Source organism: Phascolarctos cinereus, unplaced genomic scaffold (genome assembly GCF_003287225.1).
Source record: "Phascolarctos cinereus isolate Bilbo 61053 unplaced genomic scaffold, phaCin_HiC Scaffold_1;HRSCAF=81, whole genome shotgun sequence".
NCBI lineage: Eukaryota > Metazoa > Chordata > Mammalia > Diprotodontia > Phascolarctidae > Phascolarctos > Phascolarctos cinereus.
Window position 1 is genome coordinate 123,117,503 of NW_027555514.1, and position 26,612 is coordinate 123,144,114.

At 38.6% G+C, this 26,612-nt stretch overlaps 1 protein-coding gene across 1 annotated transcript in view; it reads left to right on the forward strand.

Annotated features, from left to right (window-relative positions):
* Positions 1 to 7,621: 7,621 nt before the first annotated feature.
* Positions 7,622 to 26,612, forward strand: part of AASS (aminoadipate-semialdehyde synthase) — a 67,508-nt gene continuing 48,517 nt past the window's right edge. Inside the window, exons 1-3 of the mRNA XM_020966361.2 lie at positions 7,622 to 7,740; positions 20,107 to 20,334; positions 25,423 to 25,599. Coding sequence (XP_020822020.1) covers positions 20,122 to 20,334; positions 25,423 to 25,599 — 390 coding nt within the window. The 5' untranslated portion in view covers positions 7,622 to 7,740; positions 20,107 to 20,121. The remainder of the gene's footprint in view (positions 7,741 to 20,106; positions 20,335 to 25,422; positions 25,600 to 26,612) is intronic.

Sequence of the window (26,612 nt, forward strand, 5' to 3'; positions counted from 1 at the left end):
TATATATGTGTGTGTATATGTGTATTTATGTATATATACACATAATATACATAAGTATATAATTTAAAACATATACGCAGACTAATTTGAACAAAGTACAGCCCTAGAGGCTTATCTCCAATAAGATATCTGTCATGCATATGTTAAGACAATATAGTATCCCTTACAGATGTAACCAGGGAGATAGATTTGAGGATATGTATTAATTAGTTAATTGATATTTATTCATTATGTCTCCTATGTGTCAATAAGTGTGCTAGGTATTAGAGTTACAAAGAGAAAAATGAAGCAAGTTCTTCTCTCAAAAAGTTACCAATAATTATATGCAAATAATAGACAATGTAAATCTTGGGTAATTTGGTGGGGCAAGGAAGAACCAGCAGCTCTGGAATCAAGAGAATCCTTATCTGGAAGGTGGCAGTTGAGCTTAGCTTGGAAAGGAAACTGCATCCTAACAGGCAGAGGCGAGGAAGGAGATGGAGATACAATGTCCTCTGTGAGAATCTGCAAGTGGGCCAGCTTAGCTCAAATAAGCACAGAAGGCAAGGAATGTACAATTGATCTGAAAAGACATGCTGAAGCCCAGTCTGTGAAGAGCTTTAAAAGTCAAACAGAGGAGCTTATGTTTATTCTAGAGGCAAAAGGGACTCACTGGAGCATTTTGAAAAGATAATTGAAATAGGGCTTTATATGACTTTAACTTTGGCAACTGTATTGAGGAGGTATTGGAGGGAGGAGAGGCTTTAAGAAAGGGAGCTCAACTAGAAGCTATTGTAAGAGTTCACTTAATGCGCAGCTGTCAGATTGGCTGAGCCTCTGGGATATCATTCTCCATATGGAGAACCTGAGAAGCCTGCTTCTGGAGCATTTGTGATGATATTTCAGAGGAGTGCCTCGGGGAGCCTCGAACACAAGAGGGTGTTTTCTAACTGGTTCCAATAAGTTAACCATGTTAGGAAGAGTTAAATCTTTTGATTGGCTGTTGAGTCATGCAAAAAAGCCTGGCAGTTTCAACCTCTTTGCTGCCTCACTCCTAGGGAAGCTGGTGGAGGCTCACATTGATATTGGGGAACCCCTCCCCCCAAGACTTAGAGTGTACTCTCAAAATCTGAGGGGAAAATGTGGACTGTCTGGCTTTGGGACGGATGTACAGAGTATAATCCTAGTGTCTATATCCCCTCCCCATTTGTTAGGAGGCCAATGACTAGTGATTCAATTCTGTTTAACCACTTAAATTCAGAGAGTTTTTATAAAAGAATATTTACTTCAGAGAAAATAAGCATAAATATTTCCCCAGTACCTCAAGAGCATTTCTCCTGTACCTCCCTTCTACTATCTTGGTCTCTAGGGTTGTAGGCTCAAAACTTAACTCAATTCCTATATAGCCTTGGCCCCATTAAGTTCATATCCAAAGGTGGCATCTCTGCCAGATGAATTCTTGTATCAGCTACTGTTGGACTGGGATCCCTGAGGTTATTCCTTGTTTCTTGAGGCATTGAGGTGGGAAGGCTGGGTCAGTCTTCCTGTTCTTCCCATTGTCTACAGGCTTCTGGCTGATTCTTTGTGCTGGTCCGGGCCCTTTCTTAACCTTTGCTGGAATAGATGTACGAGAACTGGGAAATATTGCTCTCTCGTACCCTGCCAGCTTGCTGATCTCATTCTTTCCAGTTCCACATTTTCAGATGCCATCTAACTGCTCTATGCACATCAGAAATTCAAAATATCCAATACTGAACTTATCAGCTTTCTCCAAAACCTGTCCCTACTCCCAACTTCCCTTTTTCTAGTGATGGTACTTTTTAGTCACACAGTTCCAATAACCTGAGTCTGGGTTGCCTACCTCTCTTCACCATCTAGTGAAATGACAAGTCTTCTCAATTCTATCTTTGAATCTATCAGGACCTTATATGTCTTGTTCAGACTATTTTAATAGTTTCCTAACTGATCTCTGGGCCTCTAAGCCTTCTATTCTCTAACCCCAACTTCATACAACTCCCAAAATAATCTTCATCTAAAGGATAAGCTAGAATCTCATTAGCCTGGAATTTAACACCCTTTATAATACTGATCCAACCTACCTTTCAGCTGTGGTTCATTCTTTTCTCTATCACACAACAACAAAAATCAGTTGAGGCAGCCATCTTGCTTAGAACCCATTCCCTCTCCATCTCCACCAATTGAAATGTTTTTTTATTTTTTTTATTTTTTATTTTCTTATTTTTTAAGAATGTGCTCAAATACCTCTCGTTCATGAACATGATCTTTTGGGGGTTTTTCGGCCTCAGCACTTCACCTGGATTTGTCCTCTTCACCTAACACATTCCACTTTATAGCATAAATGTTTGTGTACATATCTTGCTCTCTTCCCCTCCTCCACCAAGAGAAGATGAATTCATTGAGGGTAGCAGTTCTATTATTTTGCATTTATTTCCAGGACAAGCACAGTGCTGCACATAGTTGGCATGTAAAAAATATTTGTTGAATGAATAAATGTGCATATTTCACAAAGCTAGTTGTATTACACAGGAAAGCAACCTCAACTACTCTTTTTTTTTTTCCATTCTATATATGTAGCAGGGCATTAGAGTCAGAAAAAAGCCTGGGTTCAAGTCTTACCTTTGACACATAGCTAACTAGCATTTATATAGATCATTAAGGTTTACAAAGCAATTGGCAAATATTATCTTTGAAGTAGGCACTATTATTATATTCATTTTACAGAGAAGAGAACTGAGGCAGATGAAATTTAAATGGTTTGCCCATGATCATACAGCTGGTAAATGGGTCTGAGACAGGATTTGAATTCAGGTCTTCTAGAGTCCAGGTCCAGCACTTCATCCACTGTTCTAACTAGCTGTAGAGTCCAAGCTTTTGGGCAAATTACCTAATTTCTCAGTGTCTCAGGATATTCTCTAAGACTGTAGTTACAGCAATGATAAATCTGTATTAGTGGAAGGAGAGAGAGAGACAGACAGACAGACAGACACAGAGGGAGAAACAATATCTTAGGAACACGAACGTTACTCCTTTTTTGGGATATAAACAGTTTTGTATTTCACACAATCAGATTCGCATATGGTAAAGCATTAACAGCTTGAGTTGGTGTGCCAACTAAGAGAGTTAAATGTTTTACATATTGGAAAGAATACATAAAACAGTGATTTCCAGTACTGGCTTTCTAACACACTAGGGATATCCAATTATCTCAAAAGGTGTCTTAAAATTAATTTGATTTGAAAATATCATGTGATTTTAATAAATGTACTATATGGGATGTGAATATACACTGTGACTGTAAAGTAATGAGATCTCTTCTTTAGTGAAGATCTGATCATGTCATCTCCCGTATTCAAAAAACTCCAGTGGCTCTTTATAGCCTTAAGCACAAAATATAAACCCCTTTTTTTTCGGTTTTAAAGCCATTCACAACCTGATTTTAACCACGTTTTTGAGCCGTATCACTTCCCTTTCCATGTGCTATTTTTAAAAAGCATTACTTACATGTTTTATTTTTACATTAATTACATTTATACATTACTCTCACTTTGAGAGGTCTCTTTTTTAATATAAAGTTATCTATGTTTTATTGTGTTTTATCTGTTGGTAATTTTTCCCAATTATATTTTTTTTTTTGGTGAGGCAATTGGGGTTAAGTGATTTGCCCAGAGTCACACAGCTAGTGAGTGTTATGTGTCGGAGGCTGGATTTGAACTCAAGTCCTCCTGACTCCAGGGCGGGTGCTCTATCCATTGTGCTACCTAGCGGCCCCAAGAGGACTCTTGTAACAAAAATAAAACAGTTAAAAGTAAAATTAACAACGTGGTGATCTCATGTGAAAGTGCATGTAACCTTTCTCAACATTCGCCACCCCCCACACCTTTCTATTAAAAAAAAATTCGTATGCCACATTTTATTCAGTCATTCCTCAATTGATGGGCATCACCTTAGTTTCCAGTTTTTTTTTTTGTCATCACAAAAAGAGCTACCATAAATATTTTTTGTACATAAAGGGTCTTTTCCTTTTACTTTGATTTCTTTTGTGTAAAGGCCTAGCGGTAGTACTGCTAGGTCAAAAGACATGCACTGTTTAGTAACTTTATATATAATTCCAAATCACTTTGCGGGATGGTTAGAATAATTCGCAGGTCCATCACCAGTCTTCACTATTATACAATAATGCTCTTTATAAACATTATATGGCCTTACTGTATATTATCCCTCTTTCTCTCCATCCACTGGCCTTGCTTTTTCTCGTGCACAGCACCTCCATCTCCCAACTCTGCCTTGCACTGGCAATGGAAGAAATTACTATATAAATGTGGAAGTTTTCCTTAGAACAAAAACTAGTAACATTGTTCTTTTATAATTTCATTTATTTTTAATTAAAAGTTTATTGATTCATTTTTGTTTCACTTTTTAATGAAACTACTCCTTCCCAGGGACCCATCCCTTTTAACAATGAATAAAAAAAAGAGAGAGAAAAGAAAAAAAAACATTTCAGCAAAATTAACTAACACATCAATTGTTCAACTGAGTCTGACCCAATTCAATGCGCCATAGTCATAGTCCCTACCTCTGCAGAAAAGGGAGGGAGATGAAGTTTCAACTCTTCTCTGAGGTCAAATTGGTTATTATAATTACACAATGTTCACTTTTGTTTTCACATCTTTCCTATTTACATTGTTGTATTCATTATGCATGTTATTTTCCCGGCTCTGTATTTTCAAAAAGACCACTATGAAAATAATTATTGCTCATGTGCCAACAGCAGTGACAAAGGATGAAGAGGTAGAGCAATCATATGAAGAACTTGAGAAAACCCTCCAAATCAAATCAGCATATAATCTATTACTTAGTAACTTTGTTACTTGGTAAGACCTTCTAATTCAAATCAACATATACTCTGATATTTGACAAAGATGAGAATGTGGAGAAATATTTTGGAAAATGTGGTTCAGGAGAAAGAAATGAGAAGGGCCAAAGATTTGTAGTTTATTTAGATTTTGTTTAGATTTGTAGAAGCCTCATGCTTCTGTATTATAATAACTTTTTTCAAAAAAGAATTGGTAGATGGTGGATATTGCAAATATCAAATGACCTTACAAAGAATGAAATGGACTACATTTTAGCAGACAAAGAAAGACTTATTTTGGATGTGGAAATTATCCCTGAGCCAGCTGTCTGTGCACAGTCAGACCACTGACTTGTCAGAGCTAAGATTGAATTAATAATAAACAAGAAGAAAGAATAGTAATGAGGAAAATATATAGTATATAATTAAGCTTTAACCTGAATTATTTACACAAACTATTGAAAATCAAAAAACATGAAATGCCAACAGAAATTACATCAACAATAACAATAACAATTTCATCCAGAAGTTAAGCCTATGCAAAATCACAAGGAGAAGATCAAAGGAACCCAGAAGGAAGCTCAGTCAGCAAACATTTGGTTTACTTGCCAAAGAGACATGGCTGCCAAAAGTAACACCAGGTTAGAATATAAACTCTTTTGTAAAATCTTGCAAACAAGGATGATGGAAGGGATTATGAGTAGTATCATCTCATAAAGCAGAGAGAAACAATGGAAGGTGAAAAAAGCTGAGCAAGATAGCCAAGTAAGCAGAGGTATCCCAAAGGTAATAAAGGATGGCAACAGAAAGATTATAAACAGAACAAAAATAGAAAATATTTGCAAAAACTATCAAAGCAAACAATGTTCTCCATCAAAGATAATGGAACATAGGTCTTCTATCCTTTCTGTGCAAGGAATTGTGCTAGATGCTGAAGGATGTACACAGATTAATAAAACTACACTCCTGACTTCTACAAGCTTGCAGTCTAGTAGGAGAGGCAAAACACGAATACAAGTAAACCAAATTTTAAAAAATAGAAGCTCAGTGAGTGCAGAGGAGACACAAAAGTTTTCTAAAAGATGTGAGGATAAAGAAATCACATGCAACTGGGGCATCAAGTAAGGTTTCCCAAAAGAAATATTCAAGACTTGGAAAAGGGATGGGGAGAGGTGAGTTGGGTAGTAAGGCAGATGGTGAGAAGGTGGCCGTGGTCATGGCTGAATGTTATGCAAAGCATGTTCAGGAGCAGGCTAGAAATAGCAGGGCCACATAAGTTTGCACTTCTAACTCACCAATAAGAACTGTTTAGTTCTGGGGTGGCAGTTCCAAACCTGAATGGATTAAAATTACTCCATGAATTAAAGGTGGTAAGAGTAAAAGATGACTGAGGTATCAAGCCTGGGTGACTTGAAGGGCTTTCACTGCAATATGGAAAGCATAAAGAAGAGTGTGTTTTTAGGAAAAGAGAATGATTGATTTTGTTGAGTTTGAGGTATCAATGTAACATTCACAGGGGCATAGATGTCTATCCTGCAAATGGAAAGGCTCATCTGGAACTCAGAAATTATTCAGGGAGAGAGACAGCTTAAGTAATAGCTCAAGGCGTGGCTTTTTTCAAGACCGTTCAAATCCCATCTTTTCCTGGTCTCTCCCCACTACAAGTGGGCACTATAAGTGCCTTTTCCCAGACATTACCTCCTATGTACACTGCACATATTCTATAAGTAAGTAGTTGTTTGCATGGTGTCTCCTTCACTAGAAAATGAGCTTCTGGGGCAGCTAAATGGCACAGTGGATAGAGCACGGGCCCTGGAGTCAGGAGGACCTGGGTTCAAATCTGGTCTCAGACAAGACACTTGACACTTCCTAGCTGTGTGACCCTGGGCAAGTCACTTAATCCCAATTGCCTCACCCCCCCCCAAAAAAAGTGAGCTTCTCTAGGGCAGGCACCATGTTCTTATCTGTTTTTGTAACCACAGTGCTCTTTTGTATCACCCAAATCACTTTATAAATGCTTGTTGACTGACTGCATTTCCCATTGTAGATAGTATATCAACTCATTGTAGATAGTTTCTACGTCCTACCAAATTTCACTTTCTGGTCCGATGTTATTCAAAGTTCTTTGTCTAGTCACAAACGACCATAGAGGCTACCTGGGGTGTGAGCTGGTGTTCTTCATGCAATTCATTTCCCTCTGGTCATATGGATAGAGATGTTCAATGAAGGTTCAATGGCATTTCCATTTTAGGGTGAGTTCCAGGTAGGTTATAACTTTCTCAGTCATACAATTAACATATGAACAACCCTAGGTTAAAGCCCTTACCCCTACAACGTCTTGCCTCTCTAAACACTAGGGATCTTCCCTCCCCACCCCGCCCTCAGTATATTGAAGGTAATGGGCATTGAACAAACATTTGGGGTTGATGGTGAAGAGTAAAACTGATGCATATATGCACGTTTTCGCCGTTAGTAAGAACTGGGTTTTCGAGTTCATTTCTATTCACGCCACTCCCAGAGTCCGTTCCACTGTGCCAAGGACTGTAACAAATCTGGTCAATAAGAACTGTGTGCTCTAAGAAATGCGACCCCGAGAGCAAAGCCCGCAGGTCACAGATCCAGAAACCAAGAGGGCATGACATAACACCTGCCAGTGCCTCCAATTGGTGGAGGAGGAAGGTTGTTCCCTCAGTGTGAGAGTAGATTGGTCGTGGGAGCAAGAGGCGTGGCGTCCCACAAAAGTTCAGCAAACATCTCCTCCTCCTCCTTTCGCCCCTCCCCGCCCCCCCAATTTGCTTCTTTGAATTCCAAGCTTTCAAAGCAGAGATTAGAAGCGACCGCGGGGGCTCCCAGTGCATGCCCCAAAGCATCAAGAGTCCCAGAGCAAGGTAAGGAAGACCTGGTCCCCGAAACACGGGCGGGATGGGAATGAGGACGGGGATCGGCCTTGGGGATGCGCTCGAAACCTCAAGCCGGGTGAACCAGCTGCAGCCTTGGGAGAGGGAGCTGGAAAGGTTAAGGGTGGGGGGACCCCCAGCCTGCCCCATCTTGGACCACAGCTCTAGCTGCCAAAGGGGGCATGCTCTCCCTTTTCACTTTATCCTGAGGTAGGGAAGTGATCTGAGGATAGGGGAGATGTTTCAGTCACACGTGGCCTGGGCTCTATTCCGGGTGGTCTCTGTCTCTCCTCTCTCTGTCTCTGTCTCTCTGTCTCTGTGTGTGTGTGTGTGTGTGTGTGTGTGTGTGTGTGAGAGAGAGAGAGAGAGAGAGAGAGAGGAGAGAGAGAGAGAGAGAGAGAGAGAGAATAAGTACTAATAGGAGAGAGGAGTGGGGAAGGCTAGCGAGTGACCTTCCTCCATCCCTGTCTTGGTTATTTTATTTCTTTGTTTCTTGTAGGGCTGAAAATAACTTTTTCTGTCGTATCGGAGTGTCTCTCCTCTTGCCCTTTTGCTTTAACTTCTTATTGGAAACATGCTGCCCATCTTGGATTCATCCATTCCTTTCTGAGGCAGGGGAGGAAAGCTGGTCCCAGTTCTGGCTTCTTTTCTCTCCCCCAGCCCCCTCCGCGCTCCGTTACCCTTTCCAGGTCTTGCCTGTGTCCAGACCCAGGACGTAGAGTGAAGAGAGGGAGAAAATAAATCCCACATAGCGTGAACGGAACCACATCACATGTGCTAGGATTAGGTCAAGACTTTATTCTTATTAGGGCCGCATGGCACTTGGGGGTTTCAGAAGCCCTGATTCCTACCCTTTTTTACCTTTATATTTTACCAGGGTAAATTGAAAACTTATTGAATTGGTCTCCCAACACCTATTCTCTCTCTCTCTCTCTCTCTCTCTCTCTCTCTCTCTCTCTCTCTCTCTCTCTCTCTCTCTCTCTCTCCACTCCATGCTTCACAAAGCTACCAAACAAATCTTACCGAAGCCCCTGCCATGCCACACTCCTCTGCTCCCAAACTTCCTTACTCCATATTGCCTTTATAATTCATAGGATCGTAGATCTAGGGACCTGAGAGGGAATTCAAAAGTCATCTGCCTCAACCATCTCATCTTGAAAAGAGATTAAGTCACTAACCCAAGGCCACACAGGGAGAAGTGACAGAAGCAAAATACCAACTCCTCAACCTGGCATTTAAAGGCCTTCCACAGTATGACTCCAAACTACCTTTCCAAACCTGTCCTACTAATCCTCTTGGCATGCTCTATGTACTGGCACTACCAGCCTCCTTGTGCTCACCAAACTCACTCGGCATTTTATCTACTATTGATTGTACCTGGAATTCACTCTTTTTCAGAATCTTTAGTGTCCTTGAGGGTGCCATTTCTTATATAAAACCTTTCCTGATCCTACCTAGTCCTTAGTGCAATGTCCTGCCTCATGTTATATTAAATATACATATTTGTATGCTACAAATTTGGAATTAAGGAACCTGGATTCAGGATTAAGGAACCTGACTTTACTACTTATTCTGTAGATGGTCTTGGGTAAATTATTTAGCCTCTCTGAGCACCAGTTTCCTCTTCTATAAAATGAGGAGTCTGGAATAGATAACCTTCAAATTTCTTTCTAGCTATAGATAATGTGATTACATTAGAATTTAATTTCCTTGAGGGCAGAGATTGCTTTTATTTCTATTCTTTTAATGTATAATTAATTGCATATAGTCGGTGGCTAATAAATGTTAGTTAGATTGAATTTAGTTTGCCTGCATTCATGGATTGCTCTTTACTAAGGTAACAATGTTATTTCTCTAGTTCATTGGATGACACTTCTTTCAGGTTCAGGAATTTGGTACTACAAGCTCTGGAAGTTGGTACTACAAGCTGGGTTATTTCATTCTGGGTGAGAAATTTTCCAACTGTCATTGTCAACTTTTGCTTTCATTAAACATATACAAGAAAATGAAGCTGTCTGGAATTCTCTTCTGGATAGTGGAGATTTCTTTGCTTAATTTTATTTTTTTTTTCCTGAAGCATTAAAAATGGTGTCTTTTGTTTTTGTATAACATTAATTTCTGAATACATCCCCTCCTCTTTCCCCATCCATTATTCTCTTTGTCACAAAGATAAAAAAATTTAGAAAAAATTATCAGCACATAAAAATATATGCAATATACCATACCCATAATTCCTCACCTCTGCAATGAAGGAAGGAAGATGTATTTTCTCATGTCTTCCCTTGGTCGAAACTTGTTCATTATAATTACACCAGCATTTAGTTTTCTGTTATTGCTCTTTCTTTTAACATTGTTGCAGCCTTTACATATGTTGTTTTCCTGGTTATATTTTCTTTACTCTGCATCAGTTCATGTAAATCTTCCCATGTTTTTCTCAATTCTTCATATCCATCATTTCTTACATTGCCAGAATATCCCATTACATTCTTTACCACAGTTTGTCCAGCTATTTTCCAGTCTATAGGTGAGATAGGGAAAGAAGCAAAAGTTGGTCCCATCTACCTCCCAGCAGAGGGAGAGAAGCAAGTTGGACTGCATGTTAACCTTCTTCCTATTACCCCTAACACAAGAATGTCTTTCTACTTTGAGGTTATCATCCATCTCTGGTCAGAGGTAGATGGGGCAGGCTTTTGTGCATCTGACTATTTCATCCATATATCAGTCCCAGCTGTTTCTAACAGGAGCATGGATTTGGAGCTGGAAGGGACCTTTTCATCCCTCCTCAAACCTGCCATGGCTCCCTTACCCCACCCTCAACTGAGAATCTTGCCTCATATTTTATTGAAAAAAAAAATGAGGCCATTCCCTCTTCTCTCCTCCTCATCTCAAATCATACAGATTATACCTGCCACTATCTCCTCCTTCACTGCCATCTCATATAATGAGGTGGCTTTTCTCCTTGACAAGGCAAATCCCTCTACATGTACAAATTATCCCATTCCATCCCATCTTCCCTAGCAGATTGTTCTCTCTTTCATCCCCATTCTCTCAAATATTCTCAGTCTCTCCCTGCCTGCTGGCTGCTTCCCGCCTGCCTACAAATATATCCATGTCTCCCCCATCCTCAAAAAACTCACAGTAGTTATCGTCAGATACGTCTCCTCCCTTTGGTGAAAACTCTTTGAGAAAGCTGTCTACAATAGGTCTTTCCGTTTCCTTTCTTTTCATTCTCTTCTTAACTACAGACAGACTTCTAATCTTAACTATTCTGCTGAAACTGCTCTCTCAGATGTCACCAATGATTCCTTAGCTACCAAATCTCATGGCCTTTTCTTGATCCTCATCTATAACCTCTCTGCAGCCTCTGACACTGTTCATTACCTCTTCTCCCTGATAATTTCCAGGTTTTCATGATACTACTCTCTCCTGGTACTCCCCTATATATCTGACCTTTCTTTTTTCTATTTTGCTGGATCTTCATCCAGGTTGTGTCTACTCACTGTGGGTGTCCCATGGGGTTCTGTCCTGGATCACCTTTTTTTTCTTCCTCCATGCTATTTCCTTTGGTCATATCATCAGCTCTAATGGATTCAGTTATCATCTCTCTGCTGATGATTCTCAAATCTACCTATCCAAGTCCTAGTATCTCTCCCAACTGCTTATTAGACATATTGAACTGGATGTCCTATAGACATCTTAAACTCAACATGTCCAAAAATGTACTCATTATCTCTCCCTCAAAAAAAAAATAATCCTCTCCTCTTGTTAACTTCACTGTTACTGTTGAGGTTACCACCAACCTCCCCAATCATCCAGGCTCAAAACTTAGGTTTCACATTCAACTCTTCATTCTCTCTCACCTCCCATATCCAATCAGTCTTGAAGTGCTATGCTATTATAGTTAAGACCCAAGTTTTTTGGAGGTGGGGAGATTTCTGTAGAGTCTTGATGAAACTGTTTGGAGAATGATAAATACCTTGGGCCAACAATTACCAGGGGAATTGATGTGAGTGATGGCACTACAGTATGAATATGTATCAATTAAACAAGTATTCATGAAGAATCTACTATGTGCTGGAGACAACTTTATATCAAAAGCTGCCCTTAAAGCTAGGAAGGCTAGGATTCAAATACTGCCTCTGAAACATACTGGCAGTGTAGCTCTGGGGAGGCCATCAAACCTCGCAGTTCTGTAGACAAATCTCTAAAATCTAAATCGTGGAGAAGGTGCAGATATCTACACTGGCCCTCTCTCAGCCAAAGGTTGAGCAAAATAATCAGAATCTCTCCTCAGTGGGTTGTGCTTTCTTTTCATTCCTATTGCTCACAGTCAGAGATAATGAATGAATGGCAGCTGGCCATATAATAACATTTTAAATAGCATAGAAACCGAAAGTAGAAAGCTTCCACACTCTGGCTTGCTTTAACTAGCTCTCAAGAAGGAACAAAAAATAAGTTTATCTTTGGGGAAGGCTGGTGGATTTTCTCAATTTCCTGCATTCCTCTTTGCCTGCTACATTCTCCCCATCCCCACCAATTGTCTCTGCTCAGGCTTCCTAGCACCTCTGCTCAGATCCCTGCCCCAGAGTGTTCAGGACTTGGGAGGGGTCTTCTAGAAGCATGGATGCTGAGCAGTCCTCCTCCTTTCCCCATCTGTTTTACTTAACTGCATGGGCTTCTTTAAGGAAGCCCTCACTCTTCCCAAATTAACAGGAATAGAAGGGCCCCCAAGCCCTTTAGACTTTTTAATCCTCTAATTCTTGTTGTTATCTGGAGGGGGCACTATACGGTATATGTCTATACGTACAGATAGATATATAGCTAATGGGTTTGGGTTTGAAAGTGGAAAATGGTAAGAAATGAGGGAGGGGAGTCAGGAAAACCCTTATTAAGAGATATTACTTGAGCTGAGCCTTGAAAAGAACTAAACAGAGGTGAGAATGGGGAGAACATTTCAAGCTTGGGGGACATCCTGTGCAAAGAAATGAAGGTGGGAGATGGAATGTCCTGTGGGGGAACAGCAAAAAGGCCAGTTTGGCTGGAATGTAGAATGCTAGAGGGGGAAGTGAAATTAACCTGGAAAAAATATGTTGGAAATGGACCACAAAGAGCTTTAAATACCAAACCAGAAATTTCATTTTATCTTTGGGGCTAATTTGGAGCCACTGAAGCTTGTAAAAGAGTAATTTTGGTTTGGAAGGACCCATGCTTTAGGGATATCAAGTGGTTCATTTCTATCATACATCCTGAGTAATATCTCTCTTATAAGACCCCCTTTTGCCTCTGACACTGCAAACACCTAACTTTTGGCTATTGCAATAGCCTGCTAGTTGGTCTTGCTTCTTAAGTCTATCCACGTTCTTAATTCATCCTCTACCCAGCTGTAAAATTTATCTTCCTAAAGATCAGGTCTCAAAACATCACTCCCAGCCCCTATTCAATAAACTCCAGTGGATTCCCATTATCTCCAGAATCATTTATAAATTCCTTTGTTTGGCTTTTAAAGCCTATCATAACCCAGCTGCTTCCTGTCTTTCCAGTCTTTTTACATCTTATTCCACATAGTCTCTACCCTCCTTGCTGTCCTGCCATGCCAATCCAACATTTATGAAGCGCCTACTGTGTGCCAGTGCCAGGCACTGAAATAAGCTCTGGGGATACAAAGAGGTAAAACTGACTTTAAGGAGCGTACAACCTAATGTGGGAGACAACGTGCAAATAGTTATAGACAAAGCAAGCTATATACAGGATAAACAGGAAATAATTAACAAAGGGAAGGCACTGAAATTAAGAGGGGCTAGGGAAGACTTCCTGTAGGTGGGATTTTAGTTGGGACTTAAAGGAAGCCAGAGATGTCAACAGTTGTAGTGGAGGAAGGAGAGTATTCCAGGCATTAGGGACAGACAGAGATAATGCCTGGAGCTGAGAGATGGAGCTTCTTGTTCCTGGAACGGCCAGATGGCCAGTGTCACTGTATTGAAGAGTCCACGTTGGAGAGTAAGGTGTAAGAAGACCAGAAATATACAATGGAGTAGGTTATGAAGAGTTTTGAATGACAAACAGAACATCTTGTATTTGCTACTGCAGAAAATAGGAAGCAATTGGAGTTTACTGAGTAACTACTCAGACATAATCAAGCCTGTGTTTTAGGAAAATCATTTTAGTAGCTGAATGAAATGAATTGGAGCAGGGAAGTCAATTTGAAGCAGGCAGCCCTACCAGCAGGCTATTGCAATAATCCAGGAGTAAGGTGACGAGGGCCTGTACTAGAGTGGTGGCAGTGTCAGAGGAGAGAAGGGGGAGTATTCAAGAGACTGGCCTCCCTGCTGTCACTCGATGCATTTTCATCGGTTGTTCCCCATATCTGAAACTGGTAACCTTCTCATCTCTGCCTCCTGGTTTCTCTTATTTCCTTTGAGTCTCAATAAAACCCTCCCTTTTGTAAGAAGCCTTAGCTAATCCTCCATAATCTTAGAGCCTTTCCTCTGAGACTACCTCCAACCCATCCTGTATATGTCTTATATATACTATATATACACCCACACATATACATACACACAGTTGTTTACATGTTGTCTCTCCCATTCTAATGCAAACTCCCTGAGGTGCTAGATTGTTTTTACCTTTTTCCTCCTTGTATTCCCAGCACTTAGCACAATGCCTGGCACAGGCTTAATACATTGTAGCTGACTGAGTAGCACAAGATCTACAAGTGAGATAAAATATGTAGAGACATTGTTAAACTGTGAAGTATCACTTTTTTTTCTGACTTATTTAAACCTATGACTAAAGAGAGGTGCTGAAAGTTCCCCAGCTTCATTTGTTTTGTGAGTATATTAGTGTATGTGTTCACAAAATAGAACCCCATCATCTGAGAAGGGAAAACTTCACACTGTGCGATAAAGAGGTGAATGCAATGCCGAGGCTAACAGTCTCAAAACCAGTTCCAGCAAGTCCTGGAATGTGGGTGTGATTTAGACAAGTCCCTGGTCATCACTGGATCCTGGAGTGGGGTGGGGTCAGGGGCTGGATGATTTGATAGGCTCTTTGCTTCTGTCTTCTCAATGGCAAAACTTTCACTATTTCAGCTGTCACAGTATATTAGTTGGAAGAGATTTTAGAGATAATCTAGACCACCCCTCCCCTTTTATAGACGAGGAAATTGAGACTTTGGTAGATTGTCAGTCCAGCAGATGGGATTTGCACACCAAATTTAGCATAATTCCAAACTGATTTCCAGAGTGGGTACTCTTTTCAAGATCTCAGTTTTATCTTCTGGTGGAAGGGACGCCTTGCCTTTCATAGGGCAATTCATATGAGCACATATGACATGTTCTGTGAATAGAACTTCTCTCTGAAAAGAGAGCTTGACTCTAGGAAATAAATAATAGCATTATGGAAATATTCATACTATTCAAAAGAAAAGGGAAACCATAATCTTGAGTCTTTTTAATGTATTTTTTGCATTTCCAAGGTGGTTTTAATGTGGTTGTGCCTGGGGGAATGGCTGGTGCTGGGGGCACTCTTGCTGGTCACAGATTAACATCTAAAGAGTAGGTGGTTTCCTGAGGCATTTAAAGACTGACTTCCTTCATTCTACAAATATTTGTTAAGCACTTACTCTGAATAAAAAGGCTAAACAAAACAAAACAAAACAAAAAACAAAAGTCTCTACCCTCAAAGTTTACTTTTCACTAAGAGTTTACTGTTCAACCAAAACTATTCATTTGAGATCAGTCTCAGTGCTTTATCAGATATGTCAACCCAACTTGGCGTTAGGAATGCTTCAAGAAAATGCCCTGAAGTTTGAAAAAAATAATGGTCAAAGCAACACTTTGATACTATTTCTCAGAAAGATGTCTTTGATAATCTGCTGAATAAATTCTAGCAGAGGAATACGGATTGGACCTATGACTCCCCTTTCCCCCTACTGTCTCAGCTGAGAACCTTGCCTCATATTTCACTGAAGGAAAAAAAAAATCAAGATGTTTGTAGAGAAAATTTAGTAATGCCCTCAGCACCAATTGAAGTATAAGGGATTGCTTGCATTTACTTTTTATTGCTATAGATTGCCTAAAAAGAGACAAATATAACATTAAAAAAAACAGATTTCCCAGTTTCTTCAGCCTTGGCAGCTCTTACTTCTTTTTATGATATAGTTTGCTTTAAAATCATTTCTATTTGTGAATGCATTCCTCTGTACTTTCCTACCCAAAGTCATCCCTTATAACAAAGATTTAAAACTATAGGAAAAAAGTTCAATAAAACCAACTAATACTTTAACCTTCTTTGAGAGAATGTGCAATATTCCACAATGATAGTCCCCCACTTCTACAAAGAAGGAAGATTTCACATTTCAACTTTCACATTATTTCACATTTCGACTTTCCCCAATGTGGTTTTGCTATATCTCGGTTTGGCATAAGAAATAAAATGGGAATTTTGGGGGAGTTTTGTGGAAGCTGCAGACGACTTGTGAAGGCCAGAAGATGACACAGAAAAAGTTTAGAAACTCATAAAAGAGTGTGTATGTATGTATGAATGTACATATGTATAGTACTGCATAATATCAACATGTTTTATCTTTAATACCATAATAATACAGACTTCTCTGTACGAAGAGAGGGCAAAAAAGTTTTACAGACATTTTCAGATCGCTCCTTGTTCCTAATCCCTGTGATATCAAAAGGGATAACTGTATTTTCTCAACTTTTTATGAATGGCCATTAAAACTACACAGTGCTCAGTCTTTCCATTTGCATTGCTGTAATCATTGTGTATATCATCTGTTTACTTAAATTTGCAGCGGTATCTTCCAAAGCTTCTTTGAATTCTTCAAATTTATGACTTTCTTATGATGCAGAACCACACTTTGTTTAGCCACTTCCTTGTTGAAGGACATTTGTTCTGTTTCTAGTTCTTTGAGACTACAAATAGTGTTGCTATAAAATGTTTGGTTGTATATGAAATCTCTCTGGTTTTGATCTCCTTGCGTTATATGTTTAGCAGTGGGATCTCTTGGCTCAGACTGCATATGAACATTTTAGTTTTCTTGGGTCCTTGAAGGCTGTGTCAACAGAATGCAAATGCTGGTATTAGGACCTATCATAGTAGAAAAACTTTGAGTATAGACCCAGTGCTACCAGCATCATCCTCACCCTCAAGAACTAGTTTTGGAAAGATTTGTCATCAGAATAGCTGCAAATAGCGCATTTTGGAGCCACAGCAATTCTCAAAGACAGTCTATACTGGGTTATAGTGTCATAGCGGCTAATCTTGAAGTCAGGAAAACCCGAGTTCAAATCCTGCTTCAGACATGTACTAACTGTGTGACCCAGGGTAAGTAACAACTTCTCTCAGGCTCAGTTGTCTTATTTCTGAAATGAGGGATTTGGACTCTCTGGATTCTAAGGATGCTTTCAATTCAGTTCTGTGATCCTATGACTGGGAGATATTAATCTACTTTGGTGGAAGGAATACAGACAATGAAATACTGGAAACTTGTAGTCAGCAGTATGGAATAGCCTTCCTTTGAAATGCTGACCATTTGTAATTTAGCTAAATCCACACAGTCACAGAAAAGTTCATAGTCATCGTCTACTTGAATTAAGTGACTACTTGGTGCCAGTCCCTGTGATAAATACTGGAGATACAAAGAAAGGAAAAAGAAAAAGAAAAGAGTCTGCTCTCAGGGAGCTCACAGTTTAATGTGAACAACTGTACACAAACAAGATATAAACAGGATAAATTAAAGATCATCTCAGAGAAGAGGCAATAAGATGTAGGAGGACTCCCACCAAAGGTGGGAGCTTAACTGATGCTAGAAGGAAGCCAGGATGAAAGGATAAGGAGAAAGATAGTTCCGGGCATGGAGGAACAGCCAATGAAAATAGTCAGGAGAGGAAGTATTGTATCTGAGAAACAGTACAGATGTATTCAGCATCACTGGATCTTAGAGAATATTTGAAGGTAAGTGAGGTGTAAGAAGACTGGAAGGTAAGAAGGGGTCAGGTTAGGAAGGGCTTTAAAAGCTAAACAGAGGGTTTTATATTTGATCTAATCTGATGATATTATATTAAAACATCCCACCAAAGTCTCTGCAAAATTAGCTAGACTGGAAGTAAGAAGGAGCCTCTATTGGAGTAGTATAGATTAGAGGAATGGTGAGAGTGGAGGGAAAGAGAGTGATATAGTTAAACATTTTTAGGAAGATCAATTCAATTTGACAGCTGAGTGGAGGATAGAGTGAAGTGGGAGAGATACTTGAGACCTGGAGATCAGTCCTCAGGCTATTGCAACAGCCTAGGCATGAGGTGATAGGGGTCTGCATCAGGAGGGTTGGCAGTGTTAGAGGAGACAAGGGGATCACTGTGAGAGATGTCATACAGATAGAAACAATAGGACTAATCTCTTGATTGGATATGGGAGGTGAGCACTCAAGGATGAAATTGGTTGTGACTGTGAGTGACTGGGGTGATTGTGTAGTAGTAATAAAGAAGTTAGGAAGAAGGGAGGATTTGGAGGAAATGATAAAAAAAATTCAGTGTTGGTCATGTTGGTCAGGTTGAGTTTAAGATGTCTATGGGACATCCAGTTCGATATATCTAGTAGATAATTGGAGATGTGAGACTGGATGTTGGAATAGAGGTTTAGGGTGGACGTGTAGATATCAGCCATCTACATGAAGATGACACATCCATGAGAGCTATTGAAACCACCAAATGAAGTAGGATGGAGGGAGAAGAAAGGCCAGGACAAACCCTTAAGGGACCCCTATGGTTAGTGGACACTACCTGGATCCAGCAAAGGAAATGGAAGAGTGAGTCAGACAGGTCAGATGAAAACCAGGAGAGATTACAGTCAGGAAAACCTAGAGACAAGAGAGTGTCTAGAAGAAGAGGGCGGTCAACATTGTCAAAGGCTGGAACGAATTTGGACTCAGAGGCCCTGGGTTGGCTTCTGTTGGTTACTACTTAACGTTTCTTTGGGAAATTTACTTTCTGGTTCTTAATATTTTTTCTTCTGTAAAACAAAGGATTTAAACTGGATTGTATTTAAGATACCCCTCAACTCTAAACTCTATGATCAGACCAGCTACTGATAAATGATGTGACTTAGAAAAATTGACTTGATAGCTTCAGTGTTTTTAATTGATGCCTTTTGGTTTACATGCCATTCATTTCTGGGTGTATCTCTTCCTGTTTGTCTCCCTATTGAGTTATGCTTTGTAAGAAAAAAGTTTAAAAAATAAAGATGGGGGGGATCTTTTAGCAAAACCAACCAATACATCAACCTCATCTGAGAACATAATGTAATATTTCATATCAATAGTGCTTCACTTCTGCAATAAAGAGAGAAGTAAGCATTTTCTTAACTCTGGGTCTTAGATGGTTTATTATAATGCAGGCTTATTTTCTTTATACCATGCTTAGCTCACCTACCATGACTTGTTATTCAATAGAACTATGAAGTTTAGCTCTTAAAGTACTTTGTCTTTTATGAGCTGTTTTTTTTAAGCCCCATCCTATAACTTAAATTGCAATGACTATATAGATAATGAGGTGTTTTCATTGGCTTTAAAAAATAATCATTTAAATGCAACATTTAATCATCTAAGTGTCTCAGTTGAGTGATTTCAGTCCCTCTCTCCTCCCTGCTGCATCATAGATATCTGTAGTTAATTGTAAACTGATGAGACTTAAGATTTTTGGATTTTTGTGTCAGAGTCTCCAGGCACTGGTTTTAGTTATACTTAAGATAGCTGTCATCTCTGGATTCTTTTGTTTTACTTCCTCATATTCTTTTTCTATAAATCCTGTCCTTAATTCATTGAAACTGTTTAAAAGCTATTTGTTTTCTTACATGCTATGACCATCAGTTTGAAGTAACTGCTTTTGGATGTATTGCTTTCTGCCACTCTAAGCTGATGAAAATTTAAGTTTTTATACTTTTATGATGGCTCAAAAAAAGTAGTATCCAAAACTTATTTGGTAGAACAGTTACTGGTGAGTGGAAGCCAGTTATGTCACTAATATACTCCTTTGCTTTGATGGACTCTCATCCCCCGCATTAAACACTTGGGACTACATTAAGCTCTAGAGCTCTTGAGAGAAGCCGCCTTTCTTTGTATTCTCAGCACTTAGCACAATGCCTGGTACACAGTAGGCACTTAATAAATGCTTACTTAATGACTGCCTACTTGGATAGATATGACAGTCTAAATCCATTGAACACATATTGATCAAATTTCTCATCATGAGTTTGTCTTATTTTACTGCTAATTTCTAAGGTGATTAAAATCGATCAGTAGCTGCTTTTCCCTGTTTGCTTTTATTCTGTTGCATTTACCATCACTAGGTTTCCCCAGGTTTCATGATGTTCCAAGTACTCAGGAGCAAGCAGTGTAGGCTAGGGGTCATCCATTTAAAACGCCTCCATCATAAGGCTGTGCTGGCAGTCAGGCGAGAAGATGTAAATGCGTGGGAAAGGAGGGCACCTCTGGCCCCGAAGCACGTCAAAGGGATTACCAATTTGGGATATAAGGTGCTTGTTCAACCTTCCAATCGGAGAGCCATTCACGATAAGGTAAGTGTTAGGATAACTGTAATAATACTGATAACTAACAATTGTTTGGTGCTTTTGGTTTTGTGATATGCTTTCTATAAATTATCTCATTGAATCTTCATGCCTCCTTATCAGGAACATACTGCAAGTATTATTATCTTCATTTTTAGAGATAAATCAAGGCTCAGAGTGTCTAAGTGACTTGGCTATAGCCACACATTTAGTGAGTGTCAGAAGCAGGACTCGAACCCTGTTGTCTCCCTGAGCACACTGTTTAATTTTAGTTACTTTCTATATGATGTGCACTGTGCTAGGGACTAGTGAGTTCCATATGGAGAAAAATGAAAGTCTCTGCCCTCAAGGAGATTAAATAAATGATCATCTTTTGAAAAAGTGCAGGTGAAAGAGCTGAAGGAATCTGAGTGAAACCAAGATTTTTTTAAGAATACTTTTCCCCCCTACCATCTGGAATTATTTCTTTGCTCTAATTAATAATAATAAGACCTAGCATTTATATAGCATGTTAAAGTTTAGAGATTTAAAATTGTATATAATTCTATTTAATTTTAATATATAATTATATATTATATTTTATTCTATGTAATTCTACTTAATTGTATATAATTCTATTTAAAATGATATATAATTCTGGCTAGAGTCCATGATTTAATGGGAATTTGTCAGAATACTGTTCTTTTTATCCTATCCAATCTTACTTTTAGCACAGTAGGAAGGTGCTATGGGCTGTTGGGTAAAGGCGACACAGATACTTTCAACATGCCCTTTTAAAAGTGCTTTTTGAATACTGGAGATGGTTCTATTTTGAACCATCTACACTTTCTTGCCTGGTTCCCTTGGTGGTACATGGTGTATATTCCCAAAATTGCTGAAGTCTACGGCCTAGGTAGAATAAAGCCAGCAAGCTTGAATGGAGATCTAACACATGGCCTTGGCCTCTTTAGGACTTTGTTCTAACCACAGATGATCAAATAATAGGATCTCCTGTGATTTCCTTGATGTGAGGCGCTCCTGATTAGGAAATCTCTCCGTCAACCTATTGGCACCTTTTCTGAAACTTGTTGAGAGTTGTTCAGAGCGTGACTTGTCCATAATCACGTAGTCAGTATGTACCAGAACTTGATGCCTCAAGGTATCAGAGACTCGAACCCCAAGTCTTTCTGGCTTTGAGGCCTGCTCTCTATCCACTTCACATGCTGTGTTGCCTCTTAGATAAGTAACATGTTGAGATGAAGCATAAAAAGAAACACAATATGTGAAAATGTGACCTTAGAAAATAGAGAATAAAGAAGTGATAACCACATGGCACAAAAGCAGTCTTCTATTTAGAAAAAAGGTTATAGAAAATGATATTCACTGCTTATAGAACAGCATGATATTCTTGTACCTGGAATACTTAGAGCAATACTTAGAGAATACAAAGAGCAGTTTTGTTCTTTGCATCTCAGGAGAGATATAACAGAATGAGCGAAGGGCCAGAAAAAGACACCTAGAAGACTGGAGGGCTTCCTTGACCTGGGATCTGTGAGCTTGTTTTTGAAACATAGATATAGATAGATAGATAGATAGATAGATAGATAGATAGATAGATAGATAGATAGATACCTATATTTTAATATAATCGACTTCCTTAGAACTCCTATTTATTTTATTCATTTAAAAGCATAATTCTGAACAGAAGTTCATAGGTTTAGCCAGACTGCCAAAAGTGTCCGTGACACAAAAAATGTTTAAAACTTCCTGGATTAGAGGGATGAAAGTGGAGGTGGGAGATGCTATATGACAACTGACTGAAAAGATGAGGATTCTTCATCTTGGATTAGCAAAGGTCAAGCAGTCATTAAAATTTATAAAACAATCAGCACTGATAACTTTAAATCAACCAACACGTGTTTAGTATGTATTTAGGCACTGTTCTAGGTGGCTGGGATACAAAGTCAGAAACAAGAGAGTCTATGTCAAATACAGCTTGCCTTCTACTTTGAGAGTCTATGTATTCAGAAAAGTTAATGCCTAGTAATTTCAGGATAAAGAGAATATTTTAAAAATGGGGATCAGAAAAGGCATCCCATAGGAGATGCACCTGAGGTGAAACTTGAAGGAAGATAAGAGTTCCAAGAGATGGAGAGGAGACTTAGATACATCCTCTCTTGAAATACTAAGCTAAGGGCCACTCTTTGAAATATGAGTGAGATAAGTTTAGGACATATGAAAGGAAATGGATGATAAATTTATGCAACTCATTCTAAGAGGCAGCACTTACAAGAAATAGTTTGAAAAGGAGTTTGGAAATAGCTTTGAATGCAAGTCATAAGTCACTATTGAGAGAAATGGAGATGGTCCTGATCTTTAATATTGATGGGATGAACTATTAGTATGGCAAATCCTATCTTTCTGTTTTGTAATGTTAGGATTCACTGTGTCATTTCTTTAAGTGGTGAACTCCATTAATGAATTTATAATTTGACTTCTTCAACAATTTAGTTTACTTGCAACTTTTTAAGAACATATTTTTTTAGCTAGAAAAAAACAAAGTAACTAACTTTTGCAAATTAGAGTTGAAAAAATATTTTTGTACATTATATACATAAATACATGATATATATATATACAGATGTATCTATATCTATGTTTGTGTATACACGGATATATCTTTTTAATTATTTGCCCTTGAACTTATAGATCTTGAACATAAAGGTGTCTGAAGATTTGTACTTAATAGCAATATTGAAGTTACCATTACCAGTCTATATTGAATGCTCATATACAATGTTTGAGCAATAAAATTTAAAGAAGCATGAGACACAGTCATGAGTCTCAAGTAGCTGACGATAATGAAGTAAATAATGATACCAGGAAGCATTGTTCATTCCTTTGGGATGTCTCTTGTGTTTATAGCCTTCTTTCCATTTCCATGGTTAATATCCTAGCTCTCTCAGTTGCAATGGCTTACTAACCTATCTCGTTGTCCAAAGTTTTTTGCCTCTCCATGATGTTCTCAGATTGTTCTAATTAAATCACTGTTCTCACTGAACAGGGAGGTGGAAGTAAAAGCTTTAATAAATCACCATTAGTTGCTTGGTGAGGTAGAAGAAATCATAACATTCAAGGCTCTCTACAATTTGGCTCCAACTCACTTTTCCAATCTTAGTTCCTTCACATTCCAGCAAACTGAGCTACTTGCCTTCACCAAATATACTCTGTATTTGACCTTTGTTTATACTGTTCCCTGCTGCTTGGACTACCCTGCTCAGCCATCTTTCTTTCAAAGGCTTAATTGTTCTTTGTGTTTTAGCTCAAATGTCACCTCCTCCATAAACCCATTTCTTATAATCCTAACCACAATGACTCTATTTTCTGGATTCCCATAATAAAAATGGATCCACATTTCAGAGTAAAAACATGCTACTCTTGGGAAGGACACATTTGTTGGAAGTTAAAAAACACAAACCTTGCAGCTTCCAGTGAAAGCTATGGACTCTCTAGCACACATAGAGGAAGACAATTTGGTCTAAAAGGAAGCTGTGCAAATGCTCAAATCTGTTGATGACAAGAATTAAGATCTTTGCTCAGAATAAAAAAGGGGAAATGTTTCTCTTAAAAAAAAGTGAAGTATCATCCTTATGGCATGATGAATATGGTGACTCATATTCTAGCATTTCTTCACATGACCTGTCATTTTCAATCTAGTATATTATAAATTCCTTAAAAGGAAGACCATGTCAGATTCATCTCTGAAGATGGGGCCAAGTGTAGTAAAAGAGTGCTGGACTAGGTGGTTTTACTACTAATTCACTGTGCAATCTTAGCAGATTTCTTTCCCTCACTGGGCCTCAGTTTCTTCATCTGTAAAATGAAAAAGTTTGATTCTACGATATCTAAATTCCTTTTGAGTTCTATATGACTTTATGATTTATACCCTACAGATTGCTTAAGCACAACTTCTTGCACCTAGTAGATCCATAGGAAATATTTTAAGCAGTGAATCAGCTCCCAATTATCCATAATAATAAACCATAAGCAAATCACTTAAAACCTCCCTAGGCCTCAGATCTTTCATTTTTAAAATGAGGAGGGTTGGGCTAGGTGGTCATTGAGGCCCTTTCCCATTCTAAAGTTTATAATTCTATAAGCACAAAATGCATGTTGCAAACAGTAAACTTTCTTTCCCTAGAAAGAAATCATATATAATGTAATGGCTAACATTTAGATCTCTTTAAGGTTCGCAAGTAGCATCTCGTTTGATTCTCGGAACAATCCTGAAAGCTAAGTGCTATTATTATCCCCACTTTGCAGACGAGGAAACTGAGGAAGACAGCAATTAAATGACTTCCCCAGGGTCACACAGCTACTACGTATCTGGGGTCCCATTAGAACTAAGGTCTTCCTGACTCCAGGTCCAGCACTCTGTCAGCTAGTGACCTCTAGCTTCAAGCCATGAGACATTGACCAGTACAGAGTTATTTCTTTGTATTAAATAAAACTGCAAATATGTGTTTTGTGACATTTCATTAATGTATCTAAATGTCACGATAATATTGTTTCACAGAAGAGAGAGACTCAGTGTCCATGTTTTTATGGACTAAAAGTTGCAATCACAGAAAGCCCTTCTTAAATTGCACAGTTAATCAATTTGCTAATTGTTCATAACAACAACAGTGAACAATACTATTTGCACATCGGAAGGTTACATAAAGCTTTTTCCTCGCTACCACTTTGTGAGACAGGTAGAATAAGCAGTACATTAGGCAGCTAAGCACACTGAGGCACAAAAGAAGTGATTTGTCCAAGGTCACACATCTATTAAGTGTCAGAGTGAGAATTTGACCTCCAGGAGAATCTGACTCTAAATTAGGTACTTTAAAAATTACATCAATTTGCCTTTCACCACATCAGGCTGCCTCTCAGCTGGAACACCTTATAGATATAACATTATTTCTTGCTTTACATAATAACCTAAGAAATAGTCATTCTCCTGCTTGTTTTAATCCACTTAAACCCAGAAACCTTAACTTAACATTTCTACTACTTCAGTGATAACGCTTTTGATTTTCACCCTGATTAAGGGAAAAAATTGCATTGTCTTCACAGGAATATGTCAAAGCTGGTGGCATTCTTCAGGAAGATATTTCTGAGGCTTGCCTCATTGTGGGAGTTAAGAGGCCTCCAGAAGAAAAATTAATGCCCAAGAAGACTTATGCATTCTTCTCTCATACAATAAAAGCTCAGGAAGCAAACATGAGCTTGTTGGATGAGATTCTAAGACAGGTAACCCAAACATTTATTTTTTAAATAACCCAAGCATTTATTTTTTAAATAAATGGTATTGAATATATTAATATATTAAATAAATGATTTTGATATCTTTTTATATTACCTAAATACATTGTATTGTCATCTTTTTACATTGCCTAAATAAATTTTAGGGCAGCTAGGGGGCACAGTGGATAGAGTGCCAGGCCTGGACTGAGGAAGACTTCCTGAGTTCAAATGTGGCCTCAAGACACTTCCTAGCTGTATGACCCTGAGCAAGCCACTTAATCCTGTTTGCCTCAGTTTCCTCTTCTATAAAATGAGCTGGCGAAGGAAATGGCAAACCACTCCAGTGTCTTTGCCAAGAAAACCCCAGGTGAGGTCATAAAGAGTTGGACACCACTGAAAATGACTGAACAACAACAAAAAATACATTTCATGGCCATCTTTATTACATTGTTTAAATTTCTCCCAATATCTCTCCCCTCCCATCCCAGAAATTCATCCCATATAACAAATGATATGTTTTAAGGGAAAAAAAGAAAAAGAAGAAGAAAAGACAAATATCAGTAAAAACCAATCAAAACACTGACAAAAGTTTGACAATATATGTGATGTTCCACACCTGAGGATCTTCAGCTACTGTGAAAAAGGAGGAGATGTCTTCTTATCTCCCTTCTTTGGGGTCATGCTTGTTCTTTGCTATTTTCAAGCATTCACTTTGGATTTAAGATAAAGTAAATCTTAACATAACATGAATCTACAGATTTGAGTTCCTCAGTATACCTAGGAAATTTGTCTTTTTTATTAGTTTATAAGAAAAAGATAAATCCATCCCTAATATCCTGGAATATAGTTCCTTTCTCATGGAGTGAGAGTTAATCACACTGTTAAAAGCACAAGAATGATTATTGCTTTCTTGTCTTTGTAGTGATTGTAGAAAGAAGGATAATTACCTTTACGGCCAACTTCTATAGTCTACTAATCAAATGCTAGTAATAAAATCTTAGAATTCTAGAGCTTTAGTA